Source organism: Aquila chrysaetos, chromosome 16 (genome assembly GCF_900496995.4).
Source record: "Aquila chrysaetos chrysaetos chromosome 16, bAquChr1.4, whole genome shotgun sequence".
NCBI classification, from domain to species: Eukaryota; Metazoa; Chordata; class Aves; order Accipitriformes; family Accipitridae; genus Aquila; species Aquila chrysaetos.
The window spans coordinates 29,852,940-29,871,950 of record NC_044019.1 but is presented as its reverse complement, the minus strand read 5'-3'; the positions used below and the strand labels follow the sequence as shown (position 1 = coordinate 29,871,950).

General features: G+C 39.7%; 1 protein-coding gene across 4 annotated transcripts in view; it reads left to right on the top strand.

Moving 5' to 3' along the window:
• Positions 1-19,011, top strand: part of RMDN3 (regulator of microtubule dynamics 3) — a 42,543-nt gene that overhangs the window by 6,614 nt on the left and 16,918 nt on the right. For all 4 annotated transcript variants that reach the window (XM_030038630.2, XM_041129089.1, XM_030038631.2 and 1 more), the window contains 3 exons: positions 91-358; positions 1,981-2,083; positions 3,143-3,203. In XM_030038630.2, the coding sequence (XP_029894490.1) occupies positions 91-358; positions 1,981-2,083; positions 3,143-3,203 (432 nt within the window). The remainder of the gene's footprint in view (positions 1-90; positions 359-1,980; positions 2,084-3,142; positions 3,204-19,011) is intronic.

The window sequence follows — 19,011 nt, the reverse complement described above, 5'->3', positions numbered from 1 at the left end:
TGTGCCGTATGTATAAAACTGTCATAGGCTGCACAGCATCTCCTCAAACTAATTTTGTGTTGGTTTTTGTTTTGTTTTTTTTTCTCAAAGGTACACTACAGCCAATGCTGAGTCTGATTACGACCGGGAGTCCGAGAGAGAGAGCGAAGAAGGAGAAGATGAAGTGAGCTGTGAAACAGTGAGAACTGCGCGACGGGATTCCCTGGATCTCGTCAACGAGGATGAAGCGCCTTTAATCTTAGATTCCTCGCTAGAGGAAGAACTGGGTCAGCTACTGCAGCAGGCTGACCGCTTGCACAATGGGGATGAGCAGGAGAAGAGAGAGGGATTCCAGCTGCTGCTGAATAATAAACTGGCGGTAAAGGTTGCCTTTTTATATTTTCCAGCAGTGATTTGTGTTTTCAGCTAAATAGCTGGGAAAGAGGAAATTTCATATCTTAGCAGGATCCAGGTCCTACACAGCAACTGGGCCAGCTTCCAGTGGCCCCCTTCCTCAGGAGCAACTTGGGAGCGGGCTGAAGGCCAATATTGTTCAGGCTAGAGCAGCAGCCGGTTCCCAGTCGCTTTCTGTCTTGGAACTCTGTGTCTCATCATGTCATCACTTTCCCTGAGTGAACACACTGTACATGTGTAAAATAACAGTACTGTGTGTATACAGTAAACTCAGCAAACGTTTTGAGGATGTTTACCTCATTGCATATGCAATGGCTTGATCTATATTCAGGAAACTTGGTCTTTCTGAGGGCTGCCCAGTGCATGTGTGTGGTGGTTCATGAAATAATAAGTTCCATATTCAAACAGAAGGGTTAGGCAACACTTACGTATATATTAGTTAATGAGATTAGAAATCCAGATGGTGCAGGTGTTTTGCCACCTTAAAGAATGTGTTTCTTTATATCATACTGGCGATGTGAATTGATCCCCTGATGTAGTGGACATTGGTGCTGCTGTTGATGTGTGGGAACATAGCAAGGGGCAGTGATAGTTTTACTCTAGCTATTTACTCTATAGCTAGCTTATACCTCTGGCCACAGGCAGCGGGTGCACCCAGCATTGCAATGTGTCTTGCTGTGGCCGTTGTGACCTGCGGCAGCCGGTGTAGGCATGCCTGTGCCTGCTGCAGTTGCACTGTCAGCCTCTGTTAGTGTTTACCAGAGTACTGGATAGCCAGCAAAGAAAACATTTTGGGTTACCAGCCTTTTAAAGGGCAAAACCATTTTGGCTTCTGTATTTCCAGGAGAAATAGAAGGAAAGAAATAACAGATAACTTGATCAGTTCTACTGTCAAGTAGATTTTTTTTTTTTTTTTTTTTTTTTTTTTCCTTCCCACAAGGAAGAAATGACAGGCCTGTTTGCTTCTGAAATTCTCTTGTATGCTTCTTTCTGGTGATTCTCCCACTTTCTTTTATTTGCAATACTGTTGCAAAAGAAACCAGACTGTTAGGTGGTTGTGTTTTAATTTTCTACTTTTTTCTTTAAGTAAGTTTGTTTTTGTCAGAACATATCTGCTTCCAAATTTAGCAGTACACCTACAGTACTGTCCTGGGTTTAAGAATGAGGCAGGGTGTGAAACTGTTTGAATGTGGACTGAAGCATGAAAAAAGTAAAATTCAGTTTGTGAATTTTAATGAAGTGGTGAGATTTAGGGTGATTTTTTTTTTCCCCAGTGTTTCAAGGTTAGTGGAGACTGCTGAAGAACTGACCCCAGTATGGCCTTTGAAGTGGAGGGGTTCCTTGTTAGAACGCGGCAACAATTAGACCCGTACCAGTGGTGTAGCATTGTAAGCTTAATTATAAAGTTAGCTGTCCAGTTTGCTCTTTTGTGGTTCTGCTGCAGTTCTTGTAGAGCTGGGGCCTTTTAAGGTTTCAAAAAATGTCTGTGCAACTTCTAGGATATGCCCCAACTTGATTTTTCTTTCTCGTGCTCTTTGTCAGTGGCAGAATGGGTCTCGATATATAACATTTATGTTTTTACTGCAGTATGCAGACCAGAAAGACTTTCTTTGGCGCCTGGCCCGAGCACATAGTGATATGTGTGAAATCACAGAAGACGCAGATGAGAAGAGATCATACGCATCTGATGGTAAGGAATTGTGTGTTTGAGGCAAAGGAAGGAGCATGTTCAAAGCCGACGTTACACTTCAGATTTATAAACCCTACACTTGCAAACAATGTGGTGCATTTTTTTTTTCCCCTTGTAATCTTTTTTTATGGTGAGTAGCTTGCACTACTGCAGTGGTATGTTTAAAATTTTTGCTTTTTGAAAGATAGTATAAGTAGACCAAAGGCTAGTTAAAGGTGTAAAAGTTTGTTTCTCAGACCTATCGTCCGTGTCCTGTGTGGTATTAAGATAAATAAGTTTTTCCTGTAATGCATTTAATTTTTTGTGTTGCTAAATGTGTGTTTACTTAGAGGAATCGATTTAGTTTCATTCCTTCCTTCTTCTTCACTATCTCGAATGTGGTTTGTTTGCAAGATTGTAGGTGGGTCAGAGTAAAACAAAAAAATCATCTTTGTTACAGTTAAGATGTGCAACAAAAGATACTATTCTAAATAATTTCTGTTCCACTTATTATGCATATAACTAAATATAGTTAGTTAATAATTATATTAGACAGTTATAGTATTTGTTTCTGGAAGTCAGTGTAGCCATTTAAAACATGAAATTCTAAGTTTTATTTTCATAGTCCATTTAGCCTTCGATAGGTGCTTAGTTTTCAGCTATTTGAGACTGCAGGTTCTTGGAGGAGAGAGGGGGGAGTGGGGCGGGTCCTAGATCTGAGGCTGTGAAATGCATCAGAACAAAACCACTGAAAGCTCTAATTAACTTTCCTTAATATGGTGTGGAAGATGTTTTCATTATAGATAACTGTACTTCCAAATGAGGTGAAACCATGTTGACATGTCAACACAATTTGCTACTGTACTACAAATTTGCGTGATCTCTCTAAGTGGTCTTGGATGTTCCATATCACTGCAAGAGTATGAAATTTATTTATGGGACATTTTCAAGCCAAATGTATTATAAAATTAAAAAATATATGACTTTTATGCCTTTCTATTATTGTACTCTAACTGCCTCAGAGAAAGAAGTTAAGAGAGAAAGTGGCTGACTTTCTTACCTCTGACCACTTACTTGCAGGGAAAGAAGAGATAGAAATTGCCTTACAGAAATGGGATCAAAGTGCTGAGTGCCATCAATGGTATGTAACTTTTTGCTTCTTGCTTTTAAGCAGCATAGGAGAAGGACTTGGAGATTGTTGTGAGCTAAGCTGCATTTAAAAACTTTAAAAAAAAAAAAAAAAAACCAAACTTATTTGCTCTTGGTTGGTGTATACCATATTGATGTTATTTTCCATAAAAAGCCATTTTTAACAGCTTTGGTTAATTGGCATAAGTAATGGCTTGACAGATGGTAGGTTTGGTTGTGATTATAGTAATAAACTTTGCTTTGCTGATGCCAATTTAATTATGAATTTCTCTCTGAGATGAGATGGCCAGAGGAGTTCTTGAGCAAAAGCTCCCAGATAGAATAATGAACTTTGGATACTAAGAACAGATTGTATCAAGGCTTTTGTGAGTCTGCACCTAAGATGAACTTTGGTGGTGGTAGTTAAGGATGAAGTTTTGGATGAGGCTTGGAGAATCAAGCTATTGACAAAATGAGCTTGAGATGAGTAAGTACAATGAGCTCCATTTGGTGTTCACCAGGCTAAATTTAGCAGAATAAACTGCATATTCTTTGGGCTACTCGTCGCTTAAGTGCGTATATTTTGAAAAGGTGAAGTGAAGGAAAGTTTGTTTAGAAGCTTTCCTGGGAATTGTGCAATTTTCCTTTCTAAAAGTGGGAGACAATAATTTGCTTAGCAGCTGGCTTTTGGGCCCATGTGTGTGCCTGGGTGGGAGGCTGCAAGTGTCTTGACTCAGAAATGAGCTGAACTCTGTCAGCAGCGCTTTTGATTGTGCAGACCCTGGGAAAATGCATATCGGAAGCACCGTGTTCTGTGCTGGGTGTAGATGGGCTGCCAAAGAATATGTTTCACGCAGATAACTTGCAGAAAGCTAGTTCCTGAGTTTGAGAGCTCAGAATGGTGAGGTTCTCTTTCTTTTCTTTCACGAGTCCTCTGTTTCCTTTGGCCCCTTTTCAGCCCCCTATAGAGTAATGTGTATATCCTTCAAAGCCAAGCTCACAGCCAGCTGCACAGCTGTGGGGGCAAAGTCTTAAGTGTTACATGTTAAATATGAATGAGGTTTTTCCTTTGTGTTCCTCCAACATTCTTGGGTTAATTGTTGGTTTTTACTCTGTTATTGACATTTCAATAATGCTCTGCTGCACAGAGATGCTTGCTTTATGTCAAGAGTTGATATATTTGCCCCAATCAGCTAGGGCCATGAGCGTGGGCTTAGTGCTGTGCCAATGTTCTGATATTCATCTTAATTCTGGAGTAAGTAGAAACATCGTTCTTACCAGACAGCCTTTTACAGTCTTCTGGAGAGTGTCTGCTGACCTGGCACTGTTGCATTCTGCTCATGGATGCTGCCTGTCACTCTGCAAAGCACTCTGGCTTTGAAATGAATTGAAACAGCAGCATACGGCTCTTTTTTTTACTATTTTTTTTTTTTCCCATGATAAAAGATGAAATGATCTGCAGTTTAGCCTAGCGAGGTGTGCTGTGTTTGTATAAATGCTGCAGCTGGTTGGGATTTCAGTAAGGAGGTAGGCAAGAGGGAAGGTACCTTGCTCTCTTCAGCAGCCTGCATAAACAGGCTTTGCTTGCAACTCATGTATGGAATTGAAAGGATTCCTCTCCTTTTTTCAAAAATACACCAAAAGAGAGTTTGTAGAGTGGTACAGGTATTTGTAGAGGTAAGGGAATGTGCTTTTCTGGTATTCTGGTGAATTCCTTGATGAACAGAGTTTATCAGCAGTAACTGTGAAGGACTGACAACATGTAAAATAGAATAAGAGAGAAATGATTTTTTTTTTTTTAAATGGAAATTATCGGGAAAACAGGACACTGAAAATCTTTACCAAACAAGATCTGCACTCTTCTGAGATGAGTAAATTTATTCGGAGGATCGGTTTGGACAACTAACATCTAAATAAATGCCTTTATTGTCTTGAAAAGACTGTGTATTTTAGCTCTTAGTAATGAATTGCTGTTCTCAATTAAAGCTTTGATATGAAGGAAGAATACTGGGACAGACAATGTGACTAATCTCTAGCAGATTACGGTGTTTGGCTTTGTCTGCTGGCTTAACATCTTGAAGGAATGGGTTTTCAGTTGCCAGGCTGAGGCTTAAAGTTTGTAAGCCACTTTGCTACTCAATCATTTGGTATTTTACAAAGCAAGGTTCTACTTCAGGATATCTTAGCTTTGTAATTCAGAGTTTATAGTGTGCAGAATTAATGGCTGTAATGTGATGTTTAGTCATGTGTCACCAGTAGAAAATCTTAAGCCTTTTGAGCTGAGATGTTCTCAGTGCCTGTCTTACAGCCTGTGCCCACCTCTTCCCACAGTGGTTTTGGTGAAAGAGTGCACAATTCTTGTCCTCTTAGACTTGTCTCTTTTCCAAACAGGGTAAGGCTTCTGCACATCTACATCTTGCTTTTAATTCTAGAGAGCAGCTGCAGAAAGGGCAGCTGGAGAAAGCAAATAGCAGAGCAGCATGTGGGAGGCATGGGATTTACTGGAAATGAATATGTAACTACCTTTATCAGTCACAGAAATAATTCTTTTCTACAATGAATAGAACAGGAAATTATTCCCTTTCCAGCTCTGTATGGGTCATGGGATGGTCGCAAGCTGTTTTGATTGCAGTCTCTTTTTATGCTAATTGAATTTACCCTGAGAAAAAAATTGTTGCTCATTAAATGGTGCTTAATACATGAAAAGATACATGTATGTGAAAAATGTAGGTTAAAACATAGTTTCAAAAGACATTATAGGTTGTTTTCCCTTTACTCAAGTAATGGACACATTGCTCAGAATTACGTTTAGTTCACCATGCTGTCTGTGGTAGCAATGTTTAGGAAAATACAAAAAAACCTTGTCAGAATACAGTCATCACTTTCCTTCAGTGTGCCATCCTTACCTCCAGCAGGGAGAAATGCAGAGGTGAGTTCATAGCCCGTGATGGAGCTAGTCTCCATGAGTTTGTGTAATCTTGTTTTAGCCACTTGGTTCCTTCCATTTCCATACCATCCTCTGGTACTGATCCCATAATTTAACATGCTCTGTGTAGAAAAAAACCTGCTTACTCTGTTTGAAATTGCCTGTAGAGGTTTTAAAGCTTTTTTTTGGTTTTGATTTGACGACCTAGCTTTTTCTTTTCCACAACATACTAAATCGACATTTTAATAGAAATATTCCCAGTGATTTTAATGTCCCTTCTGTGTGATACAGGCTGTGTGAAGCCTGTGATTGTATAGGTCTTGTTACAGCTGCATTTTTTTCTGTGTGCGTTATTTCACGTTTACTGTAATTTTCTGTTTTATCAATTGCCACTTAATGCTTTTGGATTACTTAAGATGCAGTTGTGCTGGGTTTTGGTGTTTATTCATTGTTCTCTATGTTGTATTATTTGCTTCTGTTGCACAAATCATTCTCTGTTTTATTGGCTTTAAGGTGTGATGCTTGTCCAGCAAGGCAAGATACTTTGCATACAATCATCGTTGCAAGTAAAACTTTTTTTCCCCTCTCTGTGCCTTCGTAGTTATTGCAGTCATGACTGACATTTTAAAGCAACAAACAAAGAAAATAACTGTGAACGAGAAGGGATTTCTGAGGGCTGGCGAAGGCAACACTGAGTGGAGCGTGACTGGCTGCAGCTTCGGAGCATTTTGTGGCTGGATGGTTTGAAGGCTTTGGCAGCATGATAGTAAGTGGTTTGTCAAGAATGATAGAGAAAGCAGTAAGTGTCTGGGACTATGTCTGGGACTAGCTTTGGGATCTGCCCAAATATGAAGGAGAGTCCTTTCATGGATCTCTTGGGTCTTCTTGACATTAGATTTGATACAAAGCTGTTATTGTAGTCGCTTGCTCTTGGAAGTCAGCTGGTCCCGAGAGAGCCATCTTCGCAGAGCTGGTCGAAACAGAACTGAGATTTGATCAGGGCTACACAGACAAGTCCCCCTTTGTGCAGCGGGACTGATCTCTGGCTGTGCTTTCCTTGTAGGCACTGCTTAGGAATATAGAAACATGTGAGAGTTGTGTTGGACGTTTGATGTATTTAGTACCTTTAGAATAGATTTGTGTATTGTAGGCTGATTGATATTACACCAAATGTTCTTAATGCCTATATACTCCTGTCTTACAACTACCTGGTTCTTACTTTTGATACGGACATCAAAGTCATTCTCTGCTTTAATTGTAAAAGATCTCTGAACAGATAGATATTATGTCCAACTAAATTGATTACTCCCTTAGCTGATTTCGCTCGTGAATAGGAGGACAGAGCAAGTTTGTAAGTCTGTTCTTGCTTGCTTTCAGGGATAGATGGAAGAGGCATCGATCATTGCACAAACCTGTGCAGTTTGCTGCTTAGACATGAATATGTCACATCCTCACAAATGAAGTGAGAGAAACAGTTGTGGCCTTGTTAGAACCCCCTGTCCATTTTGGTGTGGCTCTTTGCAGCGCAACTGCAAGCACATAACAGCAGCTTTAGGGATCAGGAAAGGATAGCGAGCTATGTGTTTGCCTTGGCTTCTACTCCTGTTGTTAAAAGAAATATTGGAAGTACAACCAGAGTAGTGAGGGATTTCAGAGGTCCATCTGGGAAAAAATTTGCAGGTGCTGTATTAGCAGCTTTTGTTTGAGTTGAATATTTCACATTGGAAATTCAATGCTATTTGCTGACTGCTGAAAGCTGTCATTGAAGAAGTAGTAATAAGCTTTGGCCCTCTTGGAGATCATATGTTATAGAGAAGCAGGAGGAGGATACGTTCTTGGGTTGGATGAGGCTCTGAAATGTGCCCTCTCTTCTAAACAGTCTGTCACTTTGGTGGAGCATCTTGCACACTTGATAGCCACTGAATTGTGTACCAGCCCTCTTAAATTCTGTTCATACGTCTGGCTGTCCATGGGCAGATACCATTTTTTTAAAAAGTGACAGCATTCTGGATATGAGTCGAAGATAGCTTTAATTTGAAGAACTGGCATTATTTCAGGATTTAACTCTTCATGGGTTACTGCCCAGATCTGGCCAGTTTTGAGCTATGTCTGGATTTATGAGCTGAGCATTTTCTGTTCTGCAGGTGGATTAAACAGGGAGTTACTAATGATATAGATGAGGGGCAGAAGCAACTGTAGCAAATAGGAATAGGCCTTAGAAGATACTTCAGAACTTAGAGGAGGAAAAATAGCATGCAGCTAGAGCCGCATGATAGCATCCACCGACTCAGGAGGGTTGTTCCCTTCATCAGGGGTGTTGGTACCCTGAAACATCTCCATGTCGTCCCAAGCCACGGAGGCTCAGAGGGTGGGAACACCAGAGAGGAGCCAAGGAAGAGAAAGTACTGAAAAATAGGAGCGGGGACAAAAGAAATCTCAGCAGGGATCAGTATTTCCTCCTTCCCTTGGAAACAGTGAAGTAACTTGACATTTACAGTCTGTGGGTTGCTTTTTATTTGTTAGGCATAAGGAAAAGAGAAGTTCTGAGAACTGAGATCTTAAGAGCATGAGTATGTCAGAAGGCTCTCATAGCACAGGTGATAATGCTACAGATGTGGAAAATAACTCATGCACTACAAAAGGCTTCATTCTGCAGCTCTTCTCATCAGTGTTGTTGCAGGTGACACCTTCCTTGAAAGCACTAGTAGTTCCTGCAGTCTTTTGTTGTAGTTTGAACATCTTGCACAGGTATGTCCAGGCTCTTTGCTGGTAGCTCTTGGGAGGACAGCTGAAACTGCAAGTCTTCTGGGTAAAACCAGAGGTTTAAATAAGCATGAGGTCACTCCATAAAAACTGTGTGTTCTAAACAATAAATACCATTTGTATCTTCAGATTTCACTGGGGATGAATACATTTTGTTCTACGAAGAGAACGCATATAGTCCTTTACTACCACCTCCCGAGGCAGACTAGAGATCTTCAGCAGATAAAACCAGCATAGAAACTGAACAAAATTGAAGACGCATTTTGTGTCCCAGTTGAGGTAGCTAATGAAGATTTTAACTTTTTTAGGATCAAGGAAAGATGGATTTCAGTGCAGATAGAGAAGGGGATATTTCAGCCTTTCTTTTCTGTGGCAATCATTTGAATTTTGACTTAAATCACTAATGAAAATTAACTTTGGTTTTAGCCATGTGCCTGAGTAAACTCCTTACTAGCTAACATGTATCTTAACATAATTTGCCAGGTCTCCTTGGAACCTGAATATGTTCATAGCAATGTTAATTAAGTATGAAACAGAGCACTGATCCAGAAGAGTGTTTGGTTTCTAGTGTTTAAGGAATCAAGAACACAGAGTTGGGAGGGACCTCCAGAAAGTCATCTCGCTCATCTTCTTGCAATGGTGCATGCCAGGTATACCGAAACTGTCCCTGATCCCTAAAAACTTCTAGTGATGGGGCTTGTCCTGTCTTTTTCTCTCCCCTTTCTCCTGTTTTATCAAATAGTGTATTTAATTATAATATATATAACTATATGGATTTTTCCTGATGTCAACCTAAGCTTTGTATTACTTCTATCCTCCCTAGACATGGGGAAAAAAGTTTAACATGAGGAACTGTTTGTAAGAGAATACAATAGCTGTTGTATTCATCCAGTGTTTTGAAAGAAAGCAGACCTACTTGTCACAACCTTTTAGTGTGGTGGTGTTCTGCAAACCTCCTAGTCTCATTGTTGTCTTATGGACTCTATCCAGCTCGTCAGTGTGGTTTGTTTTTTTTTTTTTTTTTTAACTCAAAAATTGTATATAGTACTTTAGCTGAGGCTGGCTGGTACAGCGTCATATTACTGCCTTCGGCTGCTTATGATGTACTGTAACCTTTAAATTCAATTCTCTGCAGCCACCCCCCCCCCCCCCCCCATTAATTGACAAATTTTCTAGCATATGCTAGTCTGCAGCCTATTGAAATTTAAGCTCTACTATATTACCCAACTTAATGGAGTTATTTAATAGCGTCACTGTTGTCATCAGGGGATTTTTCTGCCACTCCATTCAATGTCCATTCACATGTAATTTTCAAAGAACAGTTAATCGTGGAAAAATTAGGGTAAAGGAAACTCGGGTAATTTATTCACTCCAAAACAAAGTCATGTTCTTTCTGGTGGGTACTTTTCAAAACAGATTAGGCAGACCTCCAGTGATGAACCTGCCACGTTCACCCTTCAATGAATGGCAAAATCAACTTTATACCAGTTACAGCTATACCATGTTTCCTTTATTTGCTTACAGGAATTTCACAAAAAGGATGCTAGCGATCCTAAAACAATATACATCAGTCTGTCTGTTTTATCCTTTGTTCATTTCTCTAAAAGCAGGAGATTTAGGTTATTTTGGTATTTTGTTCCTGTCTCTCTTATTGGCAAGACTGGGAATTCAAGTTGCTAGAAACTTCTGCGTCCCATCTGTTGCTACGACATTGAGACTGCATTAGCCATGAACAACTCACTGATAGTGGCCAGTGCAAAGCACAGAAATTAAAGATGACACCAAGCATCTGAGCAGGTTTTCTGTCTGTAACTGGAAGCGGTTTTGAGTGATTGTCTGAATTCATCCTGAAATTCCTAGGGTTGCACTTTTGTCTTCCAAGTTGAGATACTATTTTCAGTGATACTCTGCCTCAAGCCCTTAAGGTGGTATAGGAATTACTCATTAGTGTATGTTGGACTCTTGCTTCCATCTTAGTGTATCTTGGTCAAATAAAGTAGTCTTTGTGGAGCTGATTGCCCTTGGAAAGGGTGAGGCTTTGCTTGTGTAGCAGGCTTTGGCTGCTTTTGCAGAGGGACAAGAGTTACTGTGAATTGCTTCAGTTGTTGCGTGTTCTTGTTGGTTCCACTAGAGCAAAGCTGAGAAGTTTGTTACTTGGCAGACATGAGCCATAATCTGCCTCGACTGTGCAATAAGTAACAAAAATAAAAATTAAAAAAAAATACAGTATTGTCTCAATTTTAAAAATTAAAGTTGTTTTCATATAAAATAGTGAAGACCTTCATACAAATAGCTGGGCATTCGGGAATTTTATGGCTTGGCAATGGGCTAATGTTCGTTTTGCTGTAACCATGGCTCTTGTGGATTCTACTAGTGAGTCAAACTCATATGAGGTCTCCTGTGGTTGTGTAAGTAACACTGAAGTCGTTCCCAAACTATCATCCAGAGCAGTCACGAGAAGCCTACAGAGAGCTTTTTGCATAGTTTTGCTCCCAGTTGCCATATCACTTCAGCTAGAAGTACATATTCGTATTACTTGTTCCACCAAGTTGTGCAAGCATGTGATGGGAGGATAGCTACTTAAAGATAAAAGGTTTGGAGTGGGTCTGTGGGAATTTTAAGAAGTGAGGGTTGGTTTTTTTTTAGCTCACTTTCTCACCATGCATACATGTGTACATACCTGCAGTTAAAATCAATATACCAGTCTCTAGATTAGGAGACACACAGTTTAATTATGGTGTATTGAGAAAAAAGTTCACACATGCAAGTAAAATAATTATACTAGTAAAAAAAAAAAATCAAAAACCCCAAAACAAACAACCTGCAGACACAAGTCTGTGGCTTAGGAAGTGTGTGTGCGTATGTCTTTTTTTAAGCCTTGTATTAGTCAACTTACTTAGCGTTATGCAGTTTTAATACTTGGTAAGGGGAATTAATGTGCAGAAAGCTGCCAGATTAGTTGTTTCAGCAGAGCTGAGGGTCTGCAACTGAACCAGTAAGTGCTAAGTAGGCTCAGCATCATGTTCAAGTGAGTAAAAACTCATTTAGGTAAGTATCTGTGGGCTGTGATGAATAATTTTTCACTTGAAGAAAGGGGAGTTATACTTGTGTGAAATGGAAATATCATTAACATAATCTCTTTAAAAACTATGCAAATCTATCCTTGCCTTCTCTAAAAAGGTATTGTAAAACTGCAGAATCATGAGAGGTGTGTGACAAGGGAGATCAAAAGCACAGAACAGCTTTTGTAAATGGAATTAGTTAATAGATTTAAGACTTGTCAGGCTGGAAGAAAGGTAACTGAGAGGAATATAACTTATCTGTACATCAAGTGGCATGGGGAGAGTGAAGTAGGAACACTTTCTTCTAAAGCAAGAACTAGACGGCATCAAATAAAGTTGCTAAGCATCAGGCTCAAACCAAAAGAAGTGTTTTATGTCATGCACACAGTTGAGCTGAAGAATGCCATGCGCCAGGTTGTGGTGGCTACTGGAAGCTTATGTGGGTTCAAAAAGCAAGTGGACATGGCAAGAAAAATTCAGACAATACCTTGGAAGAAAAATTCAGACAATACCTGACCAAATGGAGGCTGAGTGAATATTCCAAAGAAGTGGCGTTATGTGCTTGCCCTTTCTTACATTCTTATTTATGCACCTGCTGTTTTTCACTTCGGAGAAAATACATGGAGTTTGTGTGGCCATTCCTGTGTTCATTCTGTTTGCTAGTGTCAACACCTTTAGTTTTGCAGACATATGACATTATAATGATGACGGGTAGTCAAGATATGGGCTATCTTGTTCAAAATCTGTTGTCTTTTGCCACCATTTTCCTCAGTTAATCTTGCAGTGTTTAACTGAAGGGAATAATTGTCAGCATATAAGAGCTAAAAATTGTCTCAGTGTTACCTTTTTTTTTTTTTTTTTTTCATTTTAAATCACGTTTCTTCATCGTTTGTTTTAACTTTATGAACTGTTCCATGCAGGTGGAGTCTTTATAGTCAGTAGTTTATGCCTCCTTATGTCTTTATGCCTCCTTATTTTCCTGGAATGGGAAGTATGCAACCATCAAAAGTGTAGGCTCAGCAAGAAGGCTAATACATGGAGTATGGTTCGGCCATGTTGTTTCTGGGTGCAAGATTTGCAAACGGGCAAGAAACCTGAAATTCATTAATAATTTCCCCAGTTCAAGATTGAGTATGATCCTTGACTTCAAACCAACACCCTGACTGCGGGTTTTGAACTGTCATTCCCTACAGCCATCATCTTCTGATATAACTGTGGAATCTTTCTCTGGCAGCAGGAGGCAGGCAGAACAAATAGATATGTCTCTTAAAACCTCTAGCTTGCAAGAAGGAGGAGTTATGGACCTCAGGGGTAAGTTTTTCTGGATCCCATTTCTCACCCCACACTTGGCTGATTGGTTTCCCTGCCTTTAGCCAGCCCCCAGGTGCTCAGAGGAGCATGTGAACTCCCACTAACTTGGCACTGTTCCTGTTCTCAGCCTTGTGTTACCTGGCCAGTACAACAGCTAGAGAAGGAAAGAAAGAATATTCTCTTAACTGGAGCCAACTGCAAACATCACCATGAATTACTAGCTGTTTAAATGTTTTGTGTAGCAGGTCCCAGGAACTGAAGGCGCTGTCTTAAGTGTTTCAGGATTTACAGTTGGTCATGCCGAGTAACAAAACATCTCTGTAGGTTTGCTTTCCTTGCTGATGCTTGGCTTCAGGGTGAATGGGAGCAGCTGAAAGCCTGTTTATTTAAAGGTCTGTTGGTTTCCAAGGCACAGTTGTAAGACAGTCCCTCCAAGTGTTATATATTTCCATACTAGATGGTGATCTTCAGTTTTCATGTAGTCAGTCTTGACACTGTCATTTGGAGTGTGATGGATTCTCCTATAGACCGTGGGCTTCCCTGCTGAATTCCAAATTTTGTATTCTCCCATCCTACCAGTCTTCATCCTCAAAGACCTGTGCTGCTGCGTGGTTTGCTTTTTTGCTGGGTTTTGTTTTCTTTTCTTTTTAAGGGAATACGTGTGGCTCAAGCCCAAGTTGTACAAATTGTTTTCTGTTTACTTTTCTTATATAAAGCTAGAAATCTTGCCTCTGCGGTATTCCCAAACCAATCTGTCTAGGAAATTGCAGGGGTGAAGAGAGGAAAATATTTAAAAAAAAAAATAATAATAATTGCACTTCCAAATAATCTTGTACGCCAGTTAAATCTGAGAGGTCCTGTTCCCTTGAGTCGGATAAAAGTTATGTAGGTCTCCTTGAACTAGCCATTGGTAGATGACAGTCTGACATGAAATGCAAGAGCTACAGCAATTTACAGCACCATTATTGACAGTTTTATAGCAGTAAGTGAATATTAATACAATTAAAAACTTGGGGAAAATTTTTGCTTGGTGATGATACAGTAGTATAGTAGATATCGAGGAAAGTACGGAGCTGTGGAGCAAAGAGCAACTGGCTGTTGTGAAAGTTGAAAATTTGCTAAGATGCTGGGAGGGCAGGAATAGTGTACACGGTTGTGGGTGAGATGTAGCAATATGTACTACTGCTGTAACCAAGGTAAAAATTCTTCTTAAGAAGAAAAAAAATCAAACTTAAAGAAGTTCATAGTGGGTTGTAGCAATTATTTTTGTGGTTTGTTGTTTTGTTTTTTGGGTTTTTTTTATAAGCATCATAAATGATATGATAAGACAATGACTTGTCCCTGAGCCTTAAAAGCAGAGAAACAAGTCTTGATTTGGCATTGAGCAATGAATAGGGTCTGGTTCAAGATGTTATAACAGCAAACCCACTTTATAGTCATTACCATAAAATACTGAGATTGAACATCCTTGTAGGAGCCGAGGAAAGATTTCAGTGAGTAATGATAACTTCAAAAGAAACGAAATGGCTATGAGGAAGCTAAAGTACAGGAAGAACCATAGGAGTAAAATGCTTGCAGATAATTCAAAGCTTGTTTAAAGGCAGAGTTTGAGGTCCAGGGTAAATAATAAGCTACTCATTAATAAAAATAAAAGAAGCCTTTAATCATAGTACTTTTTAAATTTCCTTTAAACAGCAGAGGAGACTATTGGAACTACAAGAAGACATCTTTCAATGTCCTGTACAGCAGAGGAAGGTAGAACAGGGAGGAAACTCTAGCAAGTTAAATTAAAATAACTACTAAAGTGTTTCAGAGGTGTTAAAAATAGAACTATTACCAGAAATTGAGAAATATTAGCTGTGATACATTATGAATGGCTTAAATTTGCACCACTAAGAGAGCAGTGAAAGGTGGCAAACATAATGCTCATTTTTAGAGGGTAATGAGAGGATCCAGGAAACTAGCAACTTGCCCAACTTCCCTGCCTGCCCTGTCACTCGAAGCTATTTTAAATGTAAGTTGTAGACCAATAGGATGTGCCACCTCTGTGAGAAGATGCAACTCTTGTACAGAAGTGCCTCACAGTGGGGCTGAGGGTGCTAGCCCACTGATACTGTGTACTTGGAGTTTCAGAACTCCTGGACAAACTCCCTCGTGCAGGTCTGAATGAGACTAAGCTATCATGAGTAAACAGTGCTGGCTTAATAGGCTAAAAAATGGGAAACCGAGGAAGATGTGTTCAGTTTTCAGAGCTGGGGGAGCTTACCAAGTCTGTGCCAGGATGTGTGCTGTTAAGCATATTCATAAATAGAGCTAAAATGTGAGCTAAATCTGACTTTAAAAAGTTGCAGACAGATGTCACTGCATCAAATAAGTATGCAAAAATGGCAGAGGTTGTCTGTAGAGGCAAAGTAATAATCACAGGTAAAAAGCATTCCTGATTATGCATGTACAAACAAGAGAGATTGTGTCGTTTTCTATTTCTTTTAAAACAAGAGAGATTGCGTCTTAATTAAGCAGTTATTTGAAAGTGTTCACTCCTAGGAGTCAAAAGGCAAAATATGGGTTGAAAGAGGAGAATGAAGAAAGCATTTTAATTCACTGTACGCATCTATAGTATATCTACATGGCAGTTTCTTTTTGGAATAGATAAAGAGGTAGAGGAAGTACCATGAAGGTGATAAGACTGATTAACGGTATAAAAGAAAGTTTAGAGGAGCAATTAAATACACTAGGATTTTTCAGCTCAGAAGAAAGTGAACTGAACTTCAGGTTCTTCATTAAAGCCTTGATAAAAGCTGGTTGTTCTCCCAGCTTTCAGTAAACGATGGCTCTGTGCCTTTCCTGATTTTAAGCTGCTTCCAGCAGTGCACACAGAAATAGGATAGCGGGTCGGGGTGCCCTTTGGTTTGATCCAGCATAGCTGCTCTCACTTGACAAAATATTTTCTGGTGTCATCAAATGGTGTGCCAGGAAAAATAATATTTTAGTAAGTATGGCAGGTTTCTTTTCTTTAGAATAACTCATCATCTTAATAATGGACAGTTCAAACAAGCTGTGGGGATTTGATGTTCAGTGACCTCGGTTGGAGTGATGCCAGGCAAAACCAAGAGCTGCTTTCTAGAATATTTCTGTTGACACCTTTTCCAGGTAATATCTGTAGCTCAGGTAGCTTGTGATATATCAAAGCTTTAATTGTACTGTAAGACCAAGTCTACTCCTGCTCTGTAGGAAGCAGAAGCCAATCTTTTCCTGAAAGGATACAGCCCTCAGCAAAACTTCAGAGGAGGAACTACTGCAGTGTCTTTCACACACTATTTTCTTTTGTGGGACTTGGTTTTTCATTTTAAGGATAGAGTCTTAAAATGACTTACCCAAGAAGATCTTTGCTCTTAGGACAGTGGTTCAGGCTGTGGCTCTAGCAACGTTGCAGGTAGTGTTTGATTTATCAAGAAAATCAAATAGGAGGCTGCAAATGCCAGCAATGCACAGGAAATCAAGGTTGCTATTGCTAGCTGCCTGTTCTAGAGTGGGGAGCTTAGGTGTTTATGTCAAAGGAGCTTGCCATGCCCACTCACAGTATTTGACGGTTTGGGACATAGATGTGCAAAGAAGAATTTTCTGCTGTAAGGAAATGTCAGGCTTCTGAAACACAGAGCCAAAGCAAACCCTGGCTGGATGACGCATTGCTTAGCACAAACAGCAAACTGTGTACAACAAAGCTGTATAATTACATGTGCATGCAAAGAGGACTTCATCTTTACCTATTAACTATTCAAAAAGTTGTGAATAACATGCATATGGTAACCGGTGTGGATCATTTGAAGGCTAAAATATTTGATGTCTCAAAACTCGTTGGGCAGTGGCCAATTTTCAGAATTTATTAAATGAAACTTTATTGGAGGAGTGGTGGAAAGCATCCTGAAAAGTGTTCCTGTATACATACTTGGATTATTTTTTTTACAATTTAAGAGCAGCTATAAGTACTGTTGCGAGTTAGAACAGGGATGAAGCCAATGTTCATCACTTCAGTTTTTGATGTGATCCCTTTGTGTGAAAATACATGTATAAAATTTTAATCCCCATAGACAATTGAGACAGTGACAGTAGAAAATTAGTGTTGGTTTAATCAAGAACATGATATGTTGTGCTTAGCATGTACGCTAGAAATCTATCATTTTCAAGTACCCTTTTCAACTAGTCCATACATATAGATTTGCTATCTCTGCATATATCTTGGCTATTTTAGGCCTCAAACTGGACTTTTATCTCCCATGTCAAGCCAGCAAGTCTCTTGATGAACTCCTCTATCTGGAAAGATGTATGGCCAGCAGTGAACACAGCAGTGACATGGCTTTCTAGAAAGTAAACCAACGTTTATTATAACTCAACTGGCAGACAGCTCATAGACTTCCGCTGCTGGTAGGGCAAAGCCAAACTTAGACTTGGGACTCGTGTGCTCGAGAGTTAATGCATAAACTAGGTTGTACATAGAGAGTATAGAAACCCTCCCGTATGGATGTTCATGGCCTGTAAGGAAGGGGCATCTTCTGATTGTGCAACTGCAGTACGGCACTGCTAAGTATATCCAAATGGAGAATTAATTCAGCTTAACTGATGCTTTGTGAATTTACACCCCAACCTCCTTGCTGAGCTCTCTGTGCAGACAAGCCTAGAGGAGTGCCTCTGCCTTCCTCATTTTTTCTTCCAATCTTGTCTCTCCTTAGAAAAGCCAAAGGTTTTTTTCCAAACTCTTTATGACCAGACGGTCATTAATTTCGGGTTAAGTCAGTGGGAATTCTGCTGTCTCTCCCAAGGTACTAATTCCTAAATTAACAATTATTTTCATTTTTGGTGTTTGGCACTCTAAATACCTGCATGCTAATTATCTGTCTCCTTCCCTTACTCAAGTGAAGAGACTAACATATATCTATTTGGTGCATAGGAAGGTGAAAAACTGCTAATGCTGATAAAATACTGGGAAAACTTCTAAATTCGTTATCAAGATGTATATTTTGGAGCTCTGTTTCTCCGAATTATTTACTTGATTGGAAAGGGGTTTATTCTTCTAGCTTTGATCTGACTCTGGTAACTGAAAGTTGAGCCCCGACAAGAATTTTTATCTCCTTGTCTGTGTGTGATAAAACATCTCTCTTGATTCACTAGCAGTGCTGCTTGAATGGCACTGAACAATTTTTACAGGCTAGCCTTGATATATTCAGTTCACAGCTAATACTGTTTTGAATAGGAATATATTCTAGCTCATTAATTTGTTGGGTGTTGTGATGAAAAATTAGTTAACTACTTATGAAGCAAATTTTTATGTCAATAAAAGGAAAGAACTTTCATGTTTTCATGCTGTTGCCAGTGGCCAGACTTTTGTGTTTGACTCATCTTTGGCAATATAAAACACTCTATTTCACTTTTATCAGTTGGCTGCAAAATAGCTGCTTCTCCTCACTTCTCTCCCCTCCTCCTTTTATTCCTCTTTGCCTCTCTGTTTCTTTTTAATTTACTGATTGCCTTATGCAGAAAGGAGCACTGGCACACTCAGCTAGCGGGTCTTTGAAACAGTTAAAAGAGATAAGAGATGTATTTGGGTTGGCAAACCACCCTGGCCGTGGAGCTGGAGGTGCTGGGCTGCGCAGAGCTGTGTGTTTTGTGTTCAGAGGCCGAAAAGTCCTGCTTTGGTGGGAGTCAGCCAGAGTGCAGCATTGAAAATGAAGTTTCTTCAAAGCTGTGTGTTCTGAGCTGGGGGA